The sequence below is a fragment of the Lacerta agilis genome, chromosome 2 (assembly GCF_009819535.1).
Source record: "Lacerta agilis isolate rLacAgi1 chromosome 2, rLacAgi1.pri, whole genome shotgun sequence".
Taxonomy (NCBI): domain Eukaryota; kingdom Metazoa; phylum Chordata; class Lepidosauria; order Squamata; family Lacertidae; genus Lacerta; species Lacerta agilis.
In genome coordinates, this window is record NC_046313.1 from 50,470,318 (window position 1) to 50,495,905 (window position 25,588).

General features: G+C 43.6%; 1 protein-coding gene and 1 long non-coding RNA gene across 6 annotated transcripts in view; one reads left to right on the forward strand and one right to left on the reverse strand.

Annotated features, from left to right (window-relative positions):
* The window catches only part of PPP2R2B (protein phosphatase 2 regulatory subunit Bbeta), a 241,500-nt gene extending 239,163 nt beyond the window's left edge, over positions 1–2,337 (forward strand). For all 4 annotated transcript variants that reach the window (XM_033139986.1, XM_033139988.1, XM_033139989.1 and 1 more), the window contains one exon: positions 1,386–2,337. In XM_033139986.1, coding sequence (XP_032995877.1) covers positions 1,386–1,665 — 280 coding nt within the window. In that variant the 3' untranslated portion in view covers positions 1,666–2,337. The remainder of the gene's footprint in view (positions 1–1,385) is intronic.
* Positions 132–25,588, reverse strand: LOC117041324. Of its 2 annotated transcripts, XR_004425953.1 has the most exons (5): positions 25,485–25,588; positions 3,210–3,293; positions 1,856–1,913; positions 1,339–1,494; positions 132–276 (listed from the first exon to the last, which is right to left on the reverse strand). It is a non-coding gene; the product is annotated as an uncharacterized LOC117041324 (long non-coding RNA). The 2 variants fall into 2 exon arrangements; XR_004425952.1 differs by lacking the exon at positions 1,856–1,913 and having other exon boundaries at positions 25,485–25,587.

The following is a 25,588-nucleotide window of genomic DNA, read 5'->3' on the forward strand; positions in this document are numbered from 1 at the left end:
TGCAGTGAAAAATTAAACATGACATTTGCTGGTTGTCACTGTAGTACATTTGTCCATTTTCATTTGCAGACAGCCAAAGGGGCTTGCAACTGTTACTTTAGGGCAAGGATGGGAAACTACAGCTCCCATCATCCCTTGCTATTGGCAATGCTGGCTGGTAGTGATGGGATTTGGAGTCCAGCTGCATTTGGAGGGTCACAGATTTCCTATCTCTTACTTGGGGGTGTGAGGACAGGGATTTTGCTGTGGAAGTAGTGGTCACTCTGATCCAGACACCTGAAAGCATGGCAAAAGATGGCATGTCGGCAGATAACCTCCAAATATTGGACTCAAACTCCCATCACCAATGATGAGAGATGGTGGGAACTGAAAGTCAATAACATTGATAGAAAACCAGATTAAGGAATCCCATTGTAGTCCATATTTGTATCTTTCTGTTTTGAGATGGTTAAGTACTGCAAGTGCAGATTGGGTTGATTGCCTCTTTGATGTGGAAAGCTTTTTTGTTATGTTTTTCACCCAATCCATGGGGGGGGCACACAAGATGCTGAGAAGAAGGAGTATAATAGGGCTCCCTACACTATGTTTCCTTATTTTTTTATTTTAATTTTTATTTGTATACCACCTTTCCACAGTTAAAAACAATGCTCAAGGCGGCTTACAACAACAACATGACAGGATTTACATAGTCGAAACAAAATAGAAAAGTCTTTCCAGTAGCACCTTAGAGACCAACTGAGTTTGTTCTTGGTATGAGCTTTCCTGTGCATGCACACTTCTTCAGATTTACATAATTATTTATGTCTTTAGTAAGTAAACCACATCAAAAAATACACAACAAAATGGGGAAAAGTTCCATATAAATAAATCAAAATCTAAAACTAAGAATACAGCATTAATATCAGAGTTTAAAATGACATAGGTAACAGCAATTTAAACAAAAACCAAAACAAAACGGAGCCCTCTCTGCCCAGCAGCTGTCCTTTATAGAGCCCATCAGGCCCTGCCCTAGGCGGTGAATGGCAGGACTGGGGCCAGGTGCTCCCAATTCCCAGTACCTGTTAAATAGGATTTGAAGCTGCAGTGAGCTGTACAAAGAATCATGCTGACTGGAGTCAGCCCAACCACCAGGGGAAGTGAAACCTCACCTCAGTCAACAGATCTGGAGGACAGAAAATTCCACCTACACCCCATTCATTATTCTACACCTCTCTGCCTCTTTTTCTAAGGGGCCTGGAGTGTTTATCTAAGGCTAAGCTAATGCCATCATCATTGGGTATGGCAAAAAACGCATGGGAAGGGAAATGAAACAGGTTTTAATTCTATTGGGTACGTCACCTGATTTGATTTCTGTTCTCACCCCATTCTCTTTGCTTGCTCCTCAGTGTCATCATGACCGGCTCCTACAACAATTTCTTCAGAATGTTTGATCGCAACACCAAGCGTGATGTGACCCTGGAGGCCTCACGGGAAAACAGCAAACCCCGTGCCATCCTCAAACCCCGCAAAGTTTGTGTGGGGGGCAAACGGAGAAAAGATGAAATTAGTGTGGACAGTCTGGACTTTAGCAAGAAGATCCTGCATACAGCTTGGCATCCTTCAGAAAATATCATAGCAGTGGCAGCAACAAATAACCTGTATATATTTCAGGACAAGGTTAACTAGGAAGGGGCGGGGGAGATGTTCCTTAGGAATCTTACGTACTGGATACTAACTAGCAAACACAAGTTTTAAAATGTTTCTTCCATTTAATTTTTTTCCCTTCTCCTCCGTATTTGTTTTGTCATTCCTCTGCAGACATTAGTCATGTAGAGGCAAGCACTCAGATTCCAGTGTCTATTGCTTTCCCCAAAACCTTAAGAAATTGGGTTGGCAAAGCCCATTAGGAACATTTGACTTCCAAGTATTGAGACCTACAAAGTGACACCATTAATTTCAACAGCAAGCTTGAATTATTTGCGCTTTATTTTCCCCCCAGTACTCAGTAGTAGCTTTTAGTTTCTTTAAAAATATTGTTCTAGACATCTGCCAACTTATACAGAAGTTAAGACTATAGTAATATTTACAAAAAAAAAAAATGCAAGCAAGGCCATAAAATACGAGGATGTATTACTGTACCTAAAGATTAAGTTATCCAATTTCAGTTTTGGAGATCTTTGGGTTTTACAGCCATACCCAAACAGGAATTCAGTTTCCTTTGCTGGTTCATTCCCCCCCCCCAATTGTCCTTTCCCCTTTTTAAAAATGGCATTTACCTTTTATCAACTCAGGGCCTTTCCAGATTATCATTTATTGTGCATATTTGTCACACAATAAATGTTTTGCTGTAACACTGTTGTTATGAGAGGTACAAATGTATTTTTGCCCAAGCTAGCTAATGTATTGCAAAACCACAAGATTTTGCTTTGGTTGAAATGCCATTTCTGCTCCCCCCCCCCCAGCCCTGTTCTCTCCAGCTAGAGGACTTGTTGCATTTTTACGTGCCATTTTATGTTGCACAGGTGTCACAACCTCCTATTGGCTGGTATCTGACATCTGTGGTGACTACCATGACTATGCCATTAACTTAATTTTCCCTAGGGTACAATCCAGCATAATCTAAATATTTTTTAAAGCACCATTGATTTCAATGGGACAGATCTACAAGCACATGTTTTAACTGCAAAAGTGCTTGTGTGCTTATGTTTGGCTGGATCCGAGTGTTTGAGATGCTGAATCTCCCCCCTCTATACCATTCAAGCCAGTGACCTCATACAAAAATTGTATTTGTTCTTTGGCAATGGCAAAGAGCAGCAAGTCCTAAGCTCTTGCTACCAACGCATTGTGCATGACAGCAATGTCTCAGCCTACAGCCTTTGTGACATTCCATCATTCTGCCCCCACCGCCTTTAGTTTCAATCAGTTCATAGTTCTGATTCAGTGCTAGAACACAAATCCACCCTCTTAATTTTCCCCCCAGCTGAAAAATATGAGAATTGCCCACAGAAGCATCTCTGTCCCACTTGCAATAAGTCCACTTTGTCCTTCCATCATTGCATGCGGACATGATGCTAGTGCTACTTTAAGGATCACTAAGCCCCTTTTTTGTTTTCTGGAAAGCCCTTCAGACAGAAGAAAAGCAAAGCCAAGACAGAAAAAAACAGGTACACAGTACAGACATTTTGACTCATCGTTCATGAAGAACCATGTGTGCTATTGAGGGCTCTTACCTTTTTTCATCACACCTTACAGATGTCCTCATAGGGATTTGGCTGGGTTGATCCTGTGGTGCCTTTTGCTGGTATACAAAATACCTTACAAAACAAAACAAAAAAGAAACCCAATGCTTCCAATATGCAACTTTTTTGCATACCAAAACAAATCTGAGCTTTCTTCTGCAATTCCTGTGTGTTTATTTTAATTTTAAAATTTTTACCTTTGCTTTGGCTGAGAGAACTTTTAAAAAGTTCTCTTTCAATCTCTTGCATGACATAAATATGTATTTGTGTGTGGGAGGGAGGGTTCCTCCCTCTCCTCTTTTATTTTTAGTAGTGAGTGCGTGTTTAAATATTGTTTATTTATTTATTTATTCCAGTAGACCTTTGTTCTTTTTTCTCCTCCTTTTAAAAGAACAAACTCTTGAGTTGCTAATTTATGGAATTTAAATGAAACACACAGAAAAAATAGCCACCCAACCAACATGTATTGCTATCCTCGCCTGGCTGCTTTCCAAGAGAGGTTGTCCATGGTTCCGCAATATGAAGATTAGCTACACTAGCTCTTCGTTTTTGCATGGTAAACTATCCTGTTCCACTACAAGGATCTAATCTAGGTCTTGCCTTTCTTGAATAATTGATTGGTTTGGGAGGGTGGGATTTTTTAAAAAACAAACAAACAAACTACCATAATAATAAAAACAAGTAAATAAAATTATGATCAGAGAACAGAACCTACAAGAAATAAAACCAATGCTTTCTCTGACAAGGTGGATATCTGAAGATCAATGCGCTTCTTGTTTCCTCTCATTGTGAAAGTGGGGCAGTAGCTCCGACCTTTGTGATTGTTGCCATGAAGCATACAAGAATTTCCAAATACCCTCTCGAGTAAAGGATGCTTAAAAGCCCAGCCTTTTCCTGTGCCCAGCTGACCACCTCTTACACCTTACGAGCAAGACTTTGCCTGCAGCTTTCTCAAGAGACATCAAAACACTACAAGGCTGCATGGAAGCCAGGGAGGGGACATTGATTTGATAGTCCTGGGAGCAAGAGGAAGTAGAAGTTCAGATATTTGGAATCAAGCTTTTTCATTGTTATTAAACTACTTAACTCCCTGCCTGCTCTTCATGAGACTGCTGAGGTCAGGGGCAAATTAGATGTTTTGCCTTGTTTAAAGGAATGACTACAGGGGGAAAAAAGTATGCTGGCTTATAAATTTATTACAAGTAATGGCTTTCAGGAGTAACCTCTTTTTTTAAAAAACAAAACAAAACAAAATGATAAAAAAAATAGCAGGAGTAAATGAGTCATTTTTCTTAATTTAAAAAAGGTCATTTTTTTTCTTCCTGTAAAGAAAGGCTGCACTCTGGTATCAGAAGTAAAATTGTCTCCAAGATGTTCTGGTGTGGAGTTGCTAATTTCCAAATTCTGAGTGAGGATCCCAACTCTATGCCATTGGCACTAAGGTCACCCTATGGCAGACTCAAAGGGCTCGTTCACACAAAGAACATCATCTAGAATTTGGATTCTAGACTTAAGAATCTCTTGCTTCACTTTGGTCTCATGTGTGTTCTATGAGCAGAGAATAAAGATGACAGGTTTTAAGGGAAAGGTTTATTTGTTGGGTTAATCAAAGGTTAATCTAGTCCAGCATTTGGCAGCTAACAGATGCCCCTGAGGAGACTCACAAAAAGGAAGGACAATGAAAATGGTTTCCATCCCGTCTGTCACCAGCCTTAGGTGTTCAGAAATAAACCACCTCAGTACAGCGAGGTTAGATGCTGGCATAAATGCTTACGGTTTTGATCCAGCGATGTCTTTGGATGTATGTACCAGGGTTTCAGGTTCCCCTTCTCTTGCTGCATCATAAAACACAACGGAAACACTCCTAAGAGTTTCAATAATAGCTTATCAAACAGTATCCAGTGCTCTTGTCAGAGTACTTACGGGAGCTGGAAAGCCCATTGCATGGAAAGAGCTCACAGTACCATCCTATGGTTTGCATCCTTCAAGTGTATCCTTGACAGTACTCGCTGCAACCAGGCTTTTGCACTGTGACCCACACCAAGTACAGGTGTTCAGGTTGTCTCCCATCATCTGTTTCGAGTCAAGGGTCCCCACAGAGCATAGCACACATAAGCAGTCAGTGACTAGGAAGACTCCAAGGATACGCAAACATAGGCTGGGAAGGGATGGTTTCCATACGACTGTGGGCATCATAATGCCAAAGAATGTGAAGTTCCTTTCACACTCCTTTCTCCTTATTGTCATTCCATGACAATGCCCTGATTTACAACCCAACTGCTTCCCATGTGCCAGCTACACCAGAGCTTAACGTGGACATTAAGAAAGTTCTTGTCAGACTAGAAGACAAATTTAATCTGGCATAGCTTTCTCAGTAGGTGGGACACTTCTAGCTGAGTAGATCACACATGTCAAAAGGTGCCCCGCCTTTCCTCTCAGGGCCAACACATGCCTCACAGTACCTAGGATTGTTTCTGAGCCATCTCTGCTGCCACTGCATCACCTCACATTCTGCTAAAGGTCTTCCTTTAATAATAGGGCTGTGCGGCAATACTGATGGCCACAGAGCTGGTTAGGTCTACTAATGAGTGAGTTTTGGGTGGAACAGGAAGCAGGAAGGAAGAGACTTGGGTGGGAGGAGCCAATGCTTGGAGAACAGACTGGAAAGAGTTCACCTTTCAGAAACCTTAAGGAATAACTGGTGAATCAAAGGGCCAGGGAAGTGTAGCCCATGGATCTGAGAGGGGCATAAGTGCATAATGCCTCTGCCCCCAGCGCGCTTAGTATCCAGCTGTGTAACTATCCATCCAATATTTGCGTAATAGGCTATTTTTTGTTTGCAGTTTCCAATTGTATTTGTCATATTACTGAATGGACAAGCTGATTTGTTGTATGAGACAGCTATAACACCTTTTGAACTTTCAGAAGGGAGTCAACCATTTCTGTGGAGGAGATTCATCTGGAGATTTTTCCAACATTTTATAATATAGTGACTGGGTCATGTGCTCTAACAGTATGTTGGCATCAAGCTCTGCTTAGAGATGACCTGTTCAAAAGAGCCTGGTGGCTTGGCTAGAGAGGCAAAGGGCAAAAAAGGAAAGATTTCTCATTCTGTCTGTCCTAGTGATGCTCACTTCCTCACACTTGAAAAATGAAAGCTTTATGACAAGAAACTCTGGCTCACCACCATGGGCTTGGATGGATTTCAGAATCCAAAAATAAATAAATGATAGCAGCATTAAGGAGCTAGTTTGCTAATTTCTTGGATGCTTGCCTTATTTTAGAAGAGCTACAGAGATATTCAAGAGGTGTATTATTAAGGAAGGACACCCCATTGCTCTTATGGCTGTCTTACGATAATGCAGTGCATGAGAGATGTGGCATGATTCATTGTTGAAGGCAGCCTGCTGGAGTACCATAAAGTGTGCCCAAGCCATGACAGCTCACAATCAATATTGTGTTCACTGATGCAGGAAGCAACATGATCACATCCTAGATACTACCCCCACAGCCCAGCCTCAGCACTAAATATCTCCAATAACAAGGCTATGTGAAGTGACAAGGGCTATTATTTTTAACCCACAGTCTAAACCTCTCTGAAAAGCCGAGCTGCCAAAAAATCTTCCATTTGAGTTTTATCAGGGGCAGCCTCCTCAGCCCCTTCAAAATCCCGCATCAGGAGTCAAGTGCTTGCCTAACGCAGCCAGGATTGGCAGATCTATTTAGTTGGGTTGCCATACAGCACGTTGGTTGATGAGAGAGGTGAAATGTGGGGTTTCTTTTATGGTGTTTGTAATCATCTTCTGAAAGATGGAACTTTGATTTCAATGTATCAGGGAAAATGTACTCTAATAAATGAAACCTTCTCCCAGCATGGGTTTATTATTTTGGTCTTGGTGTCTGCATTCTGAACAAAGGTCATCTATCACAGAAACTATAACCTAGTCATGAAAGATAATCAACACAGATTACTCCACACAGAATCAAAGCTAATCAAGTCTACAACGCAAGGCATGGCCATTAAAAAGCCTGTGAAATCTATATGCATTTACTTTATATCATTCAGATCATTTTACAAGGGATTAAAAGGTCCTGTTGATAGAAAGAAAAATACTGAAACAGACACATCCAAAATCCTTTTTTTTATTACAACTAATAGTATCTCCTGCTTGTCATAATAGAGGGCTCCCCCACACTTCTGCTTGTCCCATGCCTTAAAAGCACAGGAACAAGCTGTGCTCCACTTCTCCTGTGCTTTCCAGGCACGAGTCCGAGAAATTTGCCCTTGCCCCCATCCCTTTTCCTGGGAAAACCTGCACTTTAGCAATAAATCAGAGCAAACAGGAGAAAACCCTATTGAAGTTTACTCCAATTCAGCAGTAAAGATTGGGTTTCCTTTGGGGGAACTGGCTGGGCAAGGGCAAACCTGGATGAGCCCTTACTGTGGACTTCTGTGGACAACATGATCATGATACAAAATAATTTCTGAAGTGGAGTTTATAATATACCTAGAAAAGTATAATCCCAATAGTACAGATAGAATTGTAGAGTTGGAAGGTGTCCTGAAGGTCATCTAGTCCAATCCTCTGCAATTCGGGATGCAAATTGGTCCCCCGTCTAATTTGAAATCATACTGGACTCTGCTTAGCTTTGCCATTGTGCTAGCAGTTTTGTTGTTGCACCACTAGAGCTGGGCATAATCTATGGAGTGCATTCCCTCAAAATAGAATCACGAAGTACCACCTAGTCACTGATCAACATCTAATGTTCATTCCTCCTTTTGTAATTGATATAGGACACAACCATAATCATATACAGGATTGGCTTAAGCTTCTCAGGGGCTCTGGGTAGGCTGCCCCCAGTGTCTGCCCACCCCCTGGTGCCTACTATTGCTTGGCCTACCTCCTTATGCATGTTCATAGGAAGGTTTGTGCACTGACAGCAGTCTAACACTATCTCCAAGGTCATTATTTTATAGTAGTAAGCATAAAAATGTTAATGAATGAATGAAAAGATGTATCCCAACAGCCAGGATCCAAATTTGCTATGGAAACTGATGACACAGCCTTTCAGTTTCCAATTCTCAAGCAAGGAACAAAATTCGCAAGCATAATAACACATTCCATGCTGGACACTAAAGACTATGAAGCCTACTTAAAATGGACACCCATCTTTGCGGAGCTTTGATGCCGGGGGTGGGGAGCCTTTTTCAGCTGCATTCTTCCTTCCCGGGGAACCTTTTAGGTGGATGGGGCCAAGATTTTGCCAATGTGCTGACCTTGCTTCCTCACCCCTTTCCTTCTTGATAACCAGGAGCGACCCTGGCATTGGAAAGCCAATTCAGCATCACCACCTTGACCTGCTGACTGCTATTGCCTCTGGAAAGTCCAGAGAGCCCTGGAGGACTATAGTTCTGCCTCCCTTGTTCTGTGCCCGAAGCATGACTGTCAGTGCCTCCCCTCCTGCCACAGCCATCCAACAAACAGGGTGATTAAATTGGCAAAGGACCCCTGCATGCAGATGCTACAGAAGCAAATACATTCAAATGTAAAGCATGCATTGTGTAAAATGTTCGTTTCATGTTTCATATAGCAGCGTGACTGGCTTCTCCTCCCTATCAGCATGCTGGCTCCTTTACAAGGGAAAAAATAATCAAAGATCATACCCAGCTGGGGCAGGATCATAATGAAGTAAACCCCCTACACACACACACACACACACACACACACACTCCCCGTTGCAGACTTCAGTGTTTAAGAGAGAAAGTGAAATTGCACATCTGATGGATAAGCATAATAAGCTCAGAAATTCCAGTGCCTATGTGGTCCTCACTGCAGAACCTTTCAGCTGCCTGTTTTGATGCAGTTTTCACAAGAAGGATGCTTAACTGGAACCATACAGGGGGAAATGTCACTTTAATAAATCTAATTCCAACGTAAATAAAATAAAGGCAGTCTCAAATCTACCATTCTTGGGCAAGGTGATTGAGCGGGTGGTTGCTGAACAACTCCAGGCACGCCTGGAAGAAGCGGACCATTTGGATCCCTTCCAGTCGGGATTCAGGCCTCACCATGGGACTGAAACCGCCTTGGTCGCGCTGGTTGATGATCTCCGGCGGGCTAGGGACAAAGGTGAGAGCTGTTTCCTAGTTCTGCTGGATCTCTCAGCGGCCTTTGACACCATCGACCATAACATCCTTCTGGACCGGCTAGAGGGGTTGGGAGCTGGAGGCACTGTTATACAGTGGTTCCGCTCCTTCCTCCTGGGCCGTGTTCAGAAAGTGGTGGTGGGGGATGAGTGTTCAGACCCCTGGGCTCTCACTTGTGGGGTGCCTCAGGGTTCTGTCCTCTCCCCCATGCTTTTTAATATCTATATGAAGCCGCAGGGAGAGATCATCAGGGGGTTTGGGCTGGGTGTTCATCAGTATGCAGATGATACCCAGCTCTACCTCTCTTTCAAATCAGAACCAGTGAAGGCCGTGAAGGTCCTGTGTGAGTGCCTGGAGGCGGTTGGAGGATGGATGGCGGCTAACAGATTGAGGTTGAATCCTGACAAGACAGAAGTACTGTTTTTGGGGGACAGGAGGAGGGCAGGTGTGGAGGATTCCCTGGTCCTGAATGGGGTAACTGTGCCCCTGAAGGACCAGGTGCGCAGCCTGGGAGTCATTTTGGACTCACAGCTGTCCATGGAAGCGCAGGTTAATTCTGTATCCAGGGCAGCTGTCTACCAGCTCCACCTGGTATGCAGGCTGAGACCCTACCTGCCCACGGACTGTCTCACCAAAGTGGTGCATGCTCTGGTTATCTCCCGCTTGGACTACTGCAATGCGCTCTATGTGGGGCTACCTTTGAAGGTGACCCGGAAACTGCAATTAATCCAAAATGCGGCAGCTAGACTGGTGACTGGGAGTGGCCGCCGGGACCACATAACACCAGTCCTGAGAGATCTGCATTGGCTCCCAGTACGTTTCCGAGCACAATCCAAAGTGTTGGTGCTGACCTTTAAAGCCATAAACGGCCTCGGTCCTGTATACCTGAAGGAGCGTCTCCACCCCCATCACTGAGATCCAGCGCCGAGGGCCTTCTGTCGGTTCCCTCACTGCGAGAAGCAAAACTACAGGGAACCAGGCAGAGGGCCTTCTCGGTAGTGGCGCCCGCCCTGTGGAACGCCCTCCCATCACAGGTCAAAGAAATAAACAACTACCTGACATTCAGAAAAAAACCTGAAGGCAGCCCTTTTTAGGGAAGTTTTTAATGTTTGATATTTTTGTATTTGATTTCTGTTGGAAGCCGCCCAGAGTGGCTGGGGAAATCCAGCCAGATGGGCGGGGTACAAATAATAAATATTATTATTATTATTATTTTACTCAGAGTAGACCCATTGCAATCAATGGACATGGCTAAGTTAGGTCCCTTAAATTCTACACGTCTTCTCTGAGTAAAGCTTAAATTAATACCACCAAAATTCTTCTTTCGGGAGGGAGAGGAAGTAGAATTCCCACTTTCAGCTTGGAAATAGAAATGGGCAAACCTATGGCAGTGATTCCTAATTTGGGGGAAAATATGATACCTTATTCTTTTTAACTTCTGTCTTTGACACTATGCTACGTTTTCCACTGCTGTAATAAACAAACCCCTTTCCAAACTACACCATGTGCTTCATAATTTTCTTGTAATCAAAGAGGAATTTGCTTCACAACATGGAGGGGAAAGGGTACAGACAACCACAATTTGCCACCTCACACAAGAATGCAGAGATCATGGCAAATATTTGAGGACATTAAAGAGTGCAGAGAAGGAAATCATCTGCCTTCCTTACAAGAGATGCAGAACAAATACTAAACTGAATGCCTGAAAAGGTTGCAATAAAGTAATACAGGCTTCTTTTCTTTCAGAGAATGGCAACAAGTAAGATTTGCTGCAAAATGTTGCACACCTTAACAGGGACGCTCCTGTTCAAGTTGACAGCCACCCACGCTCTCCCTCCAGAATATACCATTACAATCTTCCTCCCTGTTTCCCTGTTTCCTTTTTTAGCCGATGCTCAACACTCAGTGGTTAATGAGTTTGTTTTTTGACCTCTTTTTGTACTTCTGCAAACCTTGGGGTCCCCTCCAGCATGCTGACTCCTCTGTATTGTTTCTCCATGTTTGGGCTCCATTTCTGTCTGCACTCACCACTTCTTGTTCCAGATGTAGAGCTTCACTCACCCCTTCTCCCCTGGTGGGGATGGGGGAGCTATTTTGTGGTTTGCTTTAGGTGCCAAAATGTCTGGGGCCACCTCCTGAAAATGAAGGGGAACTGAACAAGATGGGCTGGGCAGTACTAACTTGACACCGTGAAACACTTAAGGTTTATCCGTAAAGCAACTTCACAAGGGCATAAGTTATATATAGCAATAATAATCCTTCAACATTCTTCACCTTCCTTGTGTGCATACTCAAGCGTCATTTTGGCCTGTTTCATGAGCCGGCCCAAGACATTTTGGCACCCCACTCAGCAATGAAGCTCACTGGGTGACCTTGGCCTATTCACTGCCTTTCAGCCTAACCTAACTCACAGGGCTCTAGTGGCGATTAAGGGAGAAGTGGAGAACCATTTGCATCACCTTGAGCTCCTTGGAAAATATTATTTATTTATTTATTTATTTATTTATTTATTTATTGCATTTCATATGGAAAAATCTGCTGAATCCTAAGTCCTTGAATTTAGGGGGTCACCCTAAGAAAAAATAGATTGCAGCAATTTAACATTTTCCAACCACTATCTCTCCCAGTTTGAAAAACGAATATCCAGAAGCATACACACATAACTGTGTGAGGATAATTGTTTGCTTTCCAAAGCAAATGGCCAACTGTGATCATTTATGACGTCTTTCCCAAGATGCCCTGCAACATCAGACCTAGCCTGTCTATGAGGCACAGTGAAGATACCATCTCAGGCGGCAGAAACCCCGCTGTTGGCAGAGGAGCAACACCGGCATTGGTGCCAAAATGATCACAGGTGACAATAGATATAGCCTACAATCCCCTTTTCAGGTGTAGTGTTGGGATTACTAGTGCCTGAAGTGGGAGATGAGGGGAGAAGGTTTAGTTAGGTCAGACACAATTATGTCCACCTCAAAAGAGGTTGGGCAGCATCTGCATCTACATCACTTCAAAGCCCAAGGGTGGCTCTGCTTGAGTGCACCTGTACTCTCTTGGCCCCCCAGCCTTTGCAAGACCTTGTGCTGCGGCACTTGTGTGGCAGTGCTGATGTATGATGCCGTGCCATGATGAAGGGATGGCTGGATCCCCAGCACCAGAATAAGAGAACAAGCTGTCCTTCTGGCACCAATTTCAGAAACTGTTAAAATCTGCTGCATCAAAGCAGCAGCAGCACACAGGGCCTGGTGTAAGATCAGACTCTAGGGAAGAGAAACCTCTCTGAATGTATAATGGCTTTTAGGGTGTGCAAATGAGCAGTCCCTGGTTGTTGTTGTTTTGCACCCCACAGCATTCTCAATGAAATCTTGAAATAGCCATAGTAGCACTGAAAAATCCTCCCTATGCAATGCTAGCTGTGTGCAAATCTACATTCCAGAGCTGCTCCTATATATCTAAACAGGAGGGCACATTCACTTGTTACATTAATAAGATGTAGATTGCATTAGGGCCAAAATCCATTTCATTTGTAAGCTATGCAATTAACTGCATTTGGATCAAGTGGCATAAGATTCACTTGAGATGGAGCCATGTTAATTCAAGTATCCTTGGTCAGAGAATTGCATTGACTTTGGGTGGGATTTCTGATTTTGAGAGTGCACCAAGTAAACCTATTACTAATGGATGAGAAAATGATCTCTTGGAAAGTAGCACTGCTGAACATAATGGCCTTGCATATTACTATGTGTTGAATTGCTGACACTGTATATTCTGAGTGCACCATAGTGGCACAGCTGACAGGCTTGCAGCAGGGGTGGGAATTCACTGGGGTGGGAAGTAGCCACATAGCACCCCGTTATTTACTCTGCTAGAGGGGTTTAGGAAACCACCACATGTAAGGGGCAACAGCAACACCAGGGTTGGGTGCAAACTGGCTTTGGCAGAGCACCAGCATTCCATTCCCAACCAGATGTCTCTGGGAAGATCATCAGGAAGGCATCAAGATAAAAGCCTTCCCCAGTTGTTTGTTGCCAGTATCCAATTCAGAGACATTGCCAAGGACACACATCTGTTGGTAAACCCACCTGACCTTCCAATGCTATAGTTATAAGCATGGAAAGGGCCTACGAGAGCCCCCAAATTGCAAGCTGAAAAAGGGACATGATAATTATTATTATTATCACTACATTTGTATAATGCCCTACACCCATAGATCTCAGGGCAGCTCACAACATAAAACTGCATTGGTTCATCTATGTACTACAGGGGTTACCAATAGGTGGCCCTCTCCTGGTGACCACAAAGCCTCTGAGCCTCCCCTTATTCGCTGCCCTCTTGGTCATGAAGTTCTGAGGATGTACCCCTTGAAGAATACATGGAGCTGAAGGGTGAAGTTGGAAGAATGATGCCCTTTGCTACTTTCCCTTTCAGCCCCCCCCCCCCAAGCTCAGGCTAATTCTACTGGATCCAGTTTTTACCCAGAAGCCTTAGAAATGCAACGTGTGTGTGTGTGTGTGTGTGTGTGTGTGAATTTTCTCACTCTTTGTCTCTCTTGGGGGGGTAGGGGCTGATTCAGGGGAGGGAGGAAGAGAAAGGAATGAATTATAGACAACTTCAAAGAGCCCCCACCTACCCTCACTAACACTGCCTCATTTTCTTTGATTCACATACTCCAATGTAAAGCTGCAAACACATTCATGATGATCTCTTGGCAGAACCCTTACTAAACCCTGGGTATGTAAAGTGGTGTATCCAAGAGCATTTATTTAAAATTACACCACCAACTATGCACTCATTTGCCTGTTAACCCATAATTTATATTATTTTTAATTACTTTATTTCTACGTCACCTTGGCAATCCCATCACTTCTCAGGACCTATGCTTATCCTTTCACAGGAGTCAGGTGCTGTAGATGTATGACTAAAGACAAGTTTGCATTTATGGTGGCATTACGCAATTTTTAAGTCTTCTGCAGTCACACAGGACACAAAAGTACATTCCTTTCCAACTAGAGATTATGTCTCAGTTAAGCACACGGTCATCTGAGAAATGTGATGGGATTTGTGCATATCATATAGATAAATATCTGGATCACAATATGTTGGAGGTGCTTTTTGGAAGCATCTTAATAGTTTTGTAAACCACTTACAGGTTCTCTTACAATCAACTCGTATAAAATTTTTCCTAAATAAAACAATAAACAAATACGTGAATGGTTGCCTGACAAGGTCAAAACACGCAAGTTGTGTATGTTTTTAAAATCAAAATTAAAAATTGTGTAGTACAGACAGCACAGTCGGTCTAATCAGGAATTTGGGGGCACTCACACGAATGGTAGAAACCATTTCAAGAGTTATAGAGCCTATGGCCTGGTTTGCTTTTTCTTATTTGCCTCTAGGGGTGTCCATACGAATAGCAGGTGAGGGAAAATACAGTAGTTGTTTATTCCCTGCCTGGAAAGAAGCTGCACTCTCTGACCTGAGAAGCCATGGGGAAAGACCAATGTATGTGCTCAGAAGCATGTTACCATTACTTCCCCTCTTCCAGGACTGATCCTTGGCATTCAGAAGAGGTTCCAGAGCTGGGCCCTGGCAACACACCAGGGTTCTCAGCATTGGAGATTCATTCCCTGTGTCTGCAGTCATGGGATTGTTGTCTATCACATGACGGTATGTTTTTTCATTCCACAGAATGGGAAGTAACGGAGACAGGATGTTTGTGTTACTATGTTCCATGAAGTGGGACTATTGTCCTTTGTTCTTTCTCTTTGCTGTCTGATGCTAGAGAGGGAGCCATGTTGCAGTGCTCTGTGTGTGTTTATATGTAAATAAAGTAGATTAGCCCAAACACTGAGTTGCTGAGGTCTGTTTGCACATGCTGCGAAGACTCTGTGGATCCCTAAGTGTGCTGATGCTTCTTGGTATCAGTCGCTGTGATGTTCGGCCAGAAGAAAGCTTTTGAAGCTCCAGAACGACCGACCAGGAGGGAGAGAACATGCCAGCTGGGCATGTGTCTCTGCCAGGATCCTACACGAGAGTAGGACGCTCCTGCTAACACTCAGTAGTATGGCAAGACTAGCGAGGAGAAGGTTTGAAGGGATACGTATCGGGTTTATTCAAAAGTAAATTACTAGCCCAACAAGATAATGACAAAAATCTACTGACAGCATACAAATCAATATGGCTAACCTGACCAAGAACACTCACCCACTCCCACTCACATAGGAAACCAAAGACCACCACACCGACTACAAATGAACAATCACAGCCTACGCCAACCCCGACTTCTCTCACCGCCAAAGGAACACAAGTGAACAACAGAGAACCTGCACAAACAACGCTGACACCAAACCCTACATATATTAAGTAAAATAGAAACATCATCACCCCACCCCCACCCCCCATCCCACCCACCTCGTTCCCCCCTTTCTTCCTAATGTCTCAACAAACGAAACTGATTTGTAAAAATGTTACATGGAAAAAATAGGAGAGAGACATTGCACTACCTTTGTAGAATATCTTTAATAAAAATACTTTTTAAAAAAAGTAAATTACTAAAAAAGAAGTGTGTATTAAAATTATTGGTTGTGGTTCCTTTATATACCTCATGATAGCAGAGGTTTTTAAAAAGCAAAAGATTTGTGTTTTTTCACAATTAAACTCATATAATGGGTTATAACAATGGTCATTCACTGCAGTGGCTCAAAGCATGGAAGGGAAGGCAGGTCCTTAAAGAAACCCACAAACTCCACCCACTGACCCCCCCCCCTTTTAGCCTAATCATGCTCCCTGCAGCTTTCTAAAAGCAGCAGCTAAGGAGGCCATTATGGAATTTATGGGATCCCGGATGGGCCACTTTTTCTCACCCTGTACTCCCAAGCACCGACAGATAGTAAAACCAAATATAGAAAAGTAGGTGCTCCTGTGGAATAATCACATATGGCTTGAAACGTGAGAGATTCCTAAGGATGCAGGCAGAAACTGCTGGGATTTGAGAGAAAACAGACCTTGACTAGGAAAGCTGCTCTGTATGCCCCACCCGCAACAGGAGAACTAATATGAACTTAGCTTGATATAATCCGTCCAGACTTATTCCTCCTGGAGACCACCTCTTGGTTTCTTCATTTGCTTCTGGCAATGCCATTCCCTTTGCCTGGATGCAGCCTGCATCTCCATGGCTAATCTAATGTGAAAGCTGGCTGTCTCTGTTGCACTTGACACCCTAGCCTAAAGCTGAGGAGGTCCGTCACCCATCAATGACAGGAATGCTGTAAGCACCACTGGTTTGTTTTTAATTTTCAGGCTTTCGCTTTCTCATCCCTCCCTTAATGCAATTTGTCACCGGAGTAAGATTGCTGCGCCAGCCATAAGTGACATAGCACATAACAAGTATTAAGCTCTCTATCATCAGAGCTGCTGAGCTATCAATTTTAATGCCTGCTTTTTCTCCCCCTCCACCTTCCCACTCCCCTCTCCATCAGGCTTAAGCCCCAATTGCTGTCCACCGAGAAGATCAAGGGGATGGGTTTTGGAAAGTGAGACACCTTTCAGGCCGGGGGGGGGGGAGAGAGAGAGACACAGCCTTGGGCTGACAGAAGGACCTTATCATAATGCAATATTATCAGTCAGATTTTCTGTGGATTTTAGGCTAGGCAGCACCTTGTTAAGACTCCCCAGGGAATCCCATGTCTGCTACGCCTAGTGATGTATGTGCTCCCTTCCGCCCATTATGGCTTGCTGTTCTCCCTGCCCTGCCAGATTTTTTAAAAAAATGGTAGATTGACGGCCTTTCTTTGCTATTACTCAGCTTGGAAAGGGACAGTTTGGTTTCACTGGCCAGCATCCTCAGCGTCCTTTTCATTTTAGTAATATTTTCTGAATATTTGCATCTGGGAGGGTGGATTAAGGAAATGATTGACTCTTACAAGCTAGCCATGAAATAGCTTTTGTTCATTTAGTAAATGTGTAGTTGTTATTCATTTGTCGTCCGCCTGAGTTAACACCTTGAATATCTCTTCTTTTTCTGCTAGCTCTCAAGCTGCGGTACTTTGTCGCCGAATGAAATGTCCTCCAACTAACGCATTCACCATGACTGCAAATACTGTGCAGACACTATATAAGACAGTGTTTCTCTAACTTGGCTTCCCAGCTGTTGTTGGGCTACAACTCCCATCATCCCTAGCTAGCAGGGAAGATGGGAGTTGTAGTCCAACAAGAACTGGGGACCAAAGTTTGAGAAACACTCCTATGAGGGAAAGAGAACCTCTGTCCTCCCAGATGTTCCTGAACTTCAGCTGCCATTATCCCCAACCATTGGCATGACTATATTGGTTGAGCCTGTTGGGAATTATCTCTAGCTGAGACAAGCAGCTCACATTATTCTCTCTGTTGAAAACAATTAGTGCGGGTTGGTACATTTTCGAGGCAAACATGCCATCAGCGGGAAAATGCATTAAGCCCATCAAACTTCAGCATGAATCAGCTCCCATGATTGCCTCTCCAGCAATGAAGGCTGAATCAAGTGTTTCATTGATGCAGGTAGCATCAAGGCTCAGCTCATCACCCCCTCTTCCACCCTCACTGTCAGAAAAAATACTCAAGGTATTGTTTCTTGTTATTGTCTTTTGTGTGCATGAGTAATACTTATAAGAGTAATTTTTCCATTCCTTTAAATTCCCATTGATGAGCCCTTTAGAGTTGCTTTGTATAAGAGCAAAGTAGGCTACAGAGAAGAACAGCTGACACCACACCACATAAATTGTAAGATTATTGAAGTGTTTTCAAAATTCCCAATAATTACATTTCTCAGGAAAAAAATTAAGCCTCCACTATTCTTACAATCATGTTGAAAATGCAAGCAGAGAATGGGCCATGATAAAGTGGCCCGACTACACTGTACAGTCATACCTTGGTTCTCAAACGTCTTGGTACTTGGACGTTTTGGTCCCAAATGCCAAAAACCTGGAAGTAAGTGTTCCGGTTTTTGAAAGTTTTTTGGAAGCCGAACATCTGACGTGGCTTCCGAATGAATGCAGGAACCTCCTGCACCCAATCGGAAGCCGTGCCTTGGTTTTCGAACAGTTTCGGGAGTCGAACGGACTCCCAGAATGGATTAAGTTTGAGAACCAAGGTATGACTGTACTGTAATAGTGACATCACGGGATTCAATGGCCCCAAAGCACATGATTTATTTCTACCACTGAATCTATGCAGATCTGGGTGTCTAAGGCTGAATACACATTAAACCCTATCTAACACAAAAAATATGTTACTTGATGTGTGGTTGAGAAACCTTCCTTTGATTAGGTCACCCATGCCCTTTTCTCTCTGCAAATTTCCCAGGTGAGTGGAGAAAGAAACATGGATTGTGATCTTGACAAATGCCCACCCACACTGTCATTGGGCAGGTGTGGGTACATCACCACCCTCACTGTCAGGACCTCCTACATCTGTTTTCAAATGGTCACACTGCAGAATCAATCTGCAATGAGCTTTTATTTTCCTAATGTTTCTCGATAAGCATTTTTCGAGGGGGGGGGAATGCAACAGATCTAGATGTTTTCACTGTTTTTAATTCTGAATTTTAAATTGTTGTAACCCACCCTGGGAACTGCTCTGGTGAAGGGTGGGTAATAAATTTAATAGGAATAGATTGTGTGTGGACTACTTAGACAAAACATGCGCTGATTCTCCATTGCTTCTAAAACAAAATGTTGTTTGTACACAGCCTGAATGGCAGGTCGCCTTAGAACATGTAAGTTCTCCTGAGCATCTTGGAAGAAAAGGGAGGTGTCAGTGCAATCAAGGAATCAAGAATGGAATCCGGGGGACATGGATGTGAGAGGGTGCAGAGGTGCCGCTAAGCAGCTCTGGCAAGGAGTGATACCCCACTAGACCGGGGAGACCCGGCCAGATGGGCGGGGTATAAATAATAAATTATTATTATTATTATTATAGACCCAGGATTCCACCAAACAGTGTTACTCCGTGAAGTCCTCCCCTTGCAAGCAAACTTCCCTAGTACCAGTTACTAGTCCATCTTGCTCGCCTGCTAGAGCCCAATTTGCATATGCAAGCAGCATCCTGAGCTGATAAATGTTTCTAATTTGTTCATTGAATGTCAGCATTTCAGACAGCGCTGCTTCCTGCCCGGGTGCTTGTAAAGATGAAGTTTTATGCTGTTTGTTTTTTAATTAGGGCTCTATATTTGTGGAAACAAATAACTTGTATTTAATTAAAAATCACTCATGCGCCTCCATCAGCTGAAACTTGCTGAAAACGAGACTCCCAGATGGACCTGGGGCAGATTGATAACCAGAAGGAGAAGAAGATATCAGAGTCTTGTTATAGAGAAATAATTAAGAGATTAATAGCAAAAGTTGCTGCAGCGATGAGACTGGAAAGTGTGCATCATTCATCCCAAGATGTCAAGGGCAGGGCCATTACAATACTGCCACCCACCGTAGTATTATTGCTAATCGAGGCTGTAGTATTTTAATGAGCAGGTGCTTTGCAAATACTGTGTTCCTAAGTATTGAGGTAAGCAAGCCATTTTACAAAGGGGAAAGAGGTGGCATGCTAAGGGCACCCAATGACATCACAGCTAAGAAGGGGTTTGAGACCAGGTCTTATTCAACCACCCACTAACTGTTGGAAACCAAGTGAGTGTGTTCTCCTGCCTTGGCTGAGCTGCAGTGGCTTCAGTGTCTTCTTCAGACCAGTTGTGGCTTCCCAAGAACATTAGACTCTGAGAAGAATGAAGTGTAGGGTTGTTATTCTGCAATACAAGTCTCCATGAAGGTTCTGTGAATGTTATTTACACATGTATTCATAGATCTTTAAAAGGTGTTTAGTTTTCAACAGCATCAACAAAATTTTCTGGGCATGGTACACTGTGTGGTCAATGATTTATTTTTGGCCCCTTCCACCTGATTTGCAAAAGAGGGCACAGATTTGCATAAAATTTGCATGTGCTTTGGGTCATATGCAAACTTCTGTCCTTTTTTGCAGGTGGAGTGGAGGCCCCCCCCAAATAAATCATTGGCCACACAGTAATAAAATGTCTGACACAGAATGTGAACAAGGGAAACTTTCCCTACTGTATTTCCAAACTAGAAGATGCTTAACCTGTTGAATTTCTGCTTGCCACCCAGCTGTTAAAACCACAAGAATTGCACTTTCCCTGTAACATCAACCCTAAACTATGCAAATAACTCACATTTCATAGAACTGTGAACACAAAGAGTCCATCAGTGCCCTTGGTCCCTGTATCTCAGTGGGCCTGGCTTTTGTAATCATGACTCCTCCTATTATATTTCTGTTATTTGTATTTTAAATTCCCCAGTGCATTGTTATCAGTTATGAACTGACCGAAGGAACGGATGCATGCAATAAACAGGACTTTACATTTGAGTTAACAGTTTTCAGGGCTGGCTTATAGGTGAGCAATTCCCCTTTGAGGACATGGATTAATAAGGTATGATTGGCTGAAATCGCACCATCAGGGCAGCCTTTTTCTTTTTTTTAACAGAAAAGAGCATCCTGATAAGGCCAGGAAGCCCTGTAATCATGATGTCAATCTGCCTGTCATGTAGCTTTGGACAGAGCAAACAAAGGAAGGGAGACTCGGAGGACTGAACAAGAGGCAGGAAAAATATTAGAACCCTGGGGATAAGGCAGTGTGAAGCTTCCATCAATGCTGAGCCTCGTCCATGCTTCTGTGGTTCTAGACTGGCCAGTGAATTAGACAGCACAACAATCTGTGCTAATTGTGTATGCAATTGGATTAGGAGCACTTGCATATTGAAATCAATACAGGTGTTCTGACAAATGGGTACTATTGCTGCTGGTCTCCGTGCTACATCTGTGCTACATCTGTGTAAATCTAGGGCTACATTCATGACAGGGTTTCATCCATGCTGGCAGTATCCCAGCAAGTGTTATCCATCTAGCCACCTACTTTCCACTAAAAGTTTTGCACCTAAAATATGTTGTTCAAATATATATGTTTATGGCATAAAAGGGAATCTAGTTGAATAACAATCATCCTCAGGATTCCAGTTCCTGGTTTTCTTTAAGCATTCAGCTGCTCGTTTCTATTCTACCTGCCCCTCAGTGACATCAGGAGCATCTAAGCCAATAGGACTGTGACATCTGATCAAATCACTAAACAGTGCATTTGGACAAAAGCTACCAATATTGCTATGGTACATGAATTTATACACAAACACACACACTACAAAAAACAAGAGATTTTCCTACTTTCTATTATTTTGGCAGCAACAGAAATGTATCCTTAACATTTGTCCTATGAACTATTCATAACCACATTATCCTCACTCTTAACCATTAGTAGTTTTTCTTTTCTAAGTTAAAAAAAATTCATAATCCATATGCCTCTTCTCCATAATCCATAAGCAGGCTGCTGCACTGAGTTTTGAACTACTAGTTCTGTCTACTAGATTTGTAAGACAGTGGGTGGAGGCTATTAAGTAGTGAGTGGACATAGCAGACAACACAGTGATTCTCCAAGCAGCTCTCTTTATTCTCAGGCTGGAATAGAACTGGACTGCAGGGCTCAGCCAGCCTGCTTGTATAGTACACAGTAACATGCAACAGTAACAACTCTCTCTAGCTACCCAATCCATGAACGGCACTCTCAATCCTTCATTTGCATGTTGTGGACCTGAGTGAGAACTGCAGTCACGGTGGGTAGAGTGAAACTATATACACAACATCCCTAGTAGCCTAGGGTGAGAACTTCAATAGATAACAGAGGCTGTGCTGCTTTTTCCATTTTTTATTTTTGCACAGTGCCTTAAAACATTTAGGAATCATTGTCATGTCTCAGCTATGAAGCATATTTGAGGCAGGTTGTGGCTGGATTTATAATGTCAAAGCATTCCATTCACTTGTCAGCAACAACATAGCAGGGGTCACAAGCCTTTTTCAGCCTGTGGGCACACGCAAACAAGATAAACTGTCATGGGCACATACACCCCACCCCACAATTAAGCATACACTGCAACCTCTTCTAATGGCTTCAACATAATCCTTCTTTCAAGTCTTAATTTTGGTGGGGGGAGGGGACCCTGTGGGCACTGAGAAACATCTCTGAGAGCATGTGTACCTGAGGGCCCCACATTAGCAACATCTGAAAGGAAATGGCAATTTTTGTGCATACCCTAAGATCCTGTGGGGCAAAAGTAGGCACAAGACTATAGTGCAAATTGTTGAGTCATTCTGCAGATTGATATTGTTGTGCACAAGTCCTCATTCCTCTTGTCTACATTTACAGACCCCTTGCATGGCAAGTGGTGATTGGTTCCATTGGGAGTTGGTAGGGCTGAAGTCAGGGAGATCAACAGTAGGTGGAGACTACTGACAGGCTGAGCACTCTAACAGAGCAGCCTCCACTGCCCTGGACCCACCTCAGATTCAGCCTATCCCACCTTTCTGGGCAGGCCCAACCTCTTCAATTGAATATTACTGGCTTAGGGATGTTAAATTGTGAGGGAGGCTCAGGCCCTTGTGTCTCACTGTAGGCTAAGCAGGCTGACAATAGGACATTAAGGTGTCAACCATTTTCCGATTCTTAATGTTTCAGTGCCAGTTGAAGCCTGAAAGACCTGCTCCTTCCCTCAGGCTTTTTAATCTGCTTTTGGCCTCCCTGAAGGCAAGGGACACAACCTGCCTGTGTGCAGTGGCGTAGCGAGGGTGGGGCGTTGGGGCGGTCCGCCCTTGGTTCCAGCCTGGGGAGGGTGACACTTTGCACCCCCCCATGAGTGCAACTCCCTAGCCACCGCCCGGCACCCCTTTTCCGTCCCTTCCGTGCGGCGGCTGCTCATGTGGAAGGGCTGCCAGGCAGCGGCTTGGGAGTTGCACTCGCAGGGGGGGGGGTGGCCAGGCAGCGGCTGACTCCCAAGCCACTGCCTGGCCACACACACCCCACGAGTTCGACTCCCAAGCCGCCACTCGGCAGCCCTTCCGTGCGAGCAGCCGCCGCATGGAAGGGGTGCCAGGCGGCGGCTTGGAAGTCCGGGTGGACTGCACATGTCCACAGCAGCCTGCAGGACTGCGCATGTGCGGACATGCACAGTCCGTCCAGGCTGCGCTCCACAGCACATGCGTCATGACACATACGCTACGGAGCGAGGCCCCGCCCCCGGGGGTGCCACTTGACTTGCCGCTCCCAGCAGCCAAGCGGCTCAGTATGCCTCTGCCTGTGTGGATCTCTACCAGAAGTGCAGACAGTGACTCTAACACAATTATTAGCTGAGGAAGGAAACCTTGGAATGTCAGTAGCCAAGACGGATGCCCAGAAATCTTCTGTGCTGGACCAGACCTGCTCACAGGATAAAACTGGGTGACTCCATGCATTCTGGCCTAAGGCAGTTCAAGGATACAAATACAGTAATGAACTCAGCAGCACTGTGCCTTTGATAAATGATATTGTCCCAGGTTCTCACCCCTGCACGACAAGCACCCCTGCGCTTTCGGCAATTCCCTCTTCTACGCAATCATTAAAAGATACAAGAGCTATTATGTACAGCAGGGGCCACGATGGTTCAAGCTGGTGCTTTCTGAACCTATTCGCTGTGGTGATGGATGGGTTGGAGTTCTGTTCTAGATGTGTTATTTTCTCCCTCCTCCATTTAAAAATTTATTTAAAATATTATTTATACACTGCCCTTCATCAAAAATTGATTCTAGGGCAGCTCGCAATAATATAACAAGTGAAAAATACAACTCAAACGACACCATAAAGCAGAGAGATAAAAACAGCCAATAAAATAGATATGTCATACTTAAAAAGCCTGGGTGAATAAAAAAAGGGTTTTGCCTGGTGCCAAAACAATAGTAACATTGGCGCCAAGTTAGCTTCCCTGAGAAGGGCAATAAACAACAGAGTAGCAGTAGAGGACCAATGCATGAAAAAGGGCAGCTTGATCTTCAGCTATTCAACATGGCAAGAGCTCTCTGAAACCTGTTCGTTCTCTTTGTTGGGATTTTACTATTCAATCTTGCATTGCATGGAAATGTTATAATCATCTGTACTGTTGTAGGATTGGGGTTTCGGACAGGAAAGAGGTCATGGGGCTAGAAGTCCCGTTGGCTCTTCACAGCTCTGGCAAAGTTGGCAAGTACCTCCCTTTATTAGGGGAACTAAAAGTCAGTGGCCTACCCTGACCAGGTATACCATGGAAAGGGGAGAGCCAGGTTTGTGTCTTACACAGTTCTAAGCAACCTTCCTGTCAGCACAAAGGTTTCTGCATAGACAACAAGACTTTCCCCCTTTGCTTCCCCCTCATCCTATAAATCTGTTCTGGGCATTCCTCCCACCCTCACAAGAATATTAGTGAAGTAGGTGGTGCACACATTGTGGGGAGTGAGTGAAATCTACATGTCTTCAAACTGACCCCCTTCCCCAGGTATATGTGAGGGGGGAAATGGGACAGAAAGGATGTCTTAATGAAACAAACACAGGTGTGAATTTGTCTAATCCAGCCATCTTTAAATATAGCAACGCTCTGCATTTACAAAGACCACCTAAAATGGATAAACTCAACAAAAACCTGAAAGCAGGTAAAAATAAACCCTGGCTAGCAATCTGTAAAACTCAAAACATGATATTCCTACATATTTATTATAAATGTATTAAAGATAAAACAAAAGGGGGGCAGGAAAAACAGAACAAAATCAAAATCACTAGCTCACGTTCACAATAGGATAAACATCCATGCATCTATCTTGATTTATACATACAGTTTAATCCATACCATCCAAATGTCCAGAAAAGGTATCCAAACAAAAGGTGGCATTCATAGGAGTGGCATTCAAATGTAGGAGGGGTGCCATGCTAACTTAAACTCTGGTTGGTCATAGGTTTTAAAGTCAAATCTACAATTTCTCTAAATAATGGTAAAATCCTGTCTGTGCAGCCCAGCCCTACATTTCTGGAAACCCCAGTCTAATACTTAGCCATACACCCAGTTCTCTTTTGTAAGGCAACCCTGTACTGCCTTGAGTTCCTTTGTACATAACCTGCATTTGGAAATTTATTTATTTAAAACGTATCTCACCCGCTTTTCATTGCACAAGGTATTTCAGAAGGAGCTACTTACCTTCAGACATGGGTGTCCTTCCACTAACTCTCAGCTAACTACTCTGTGTTCTGTTTCAGTACTGGCTTGTAAGGCTTTCCTCAGCTAACTACTATAGCTCTGAT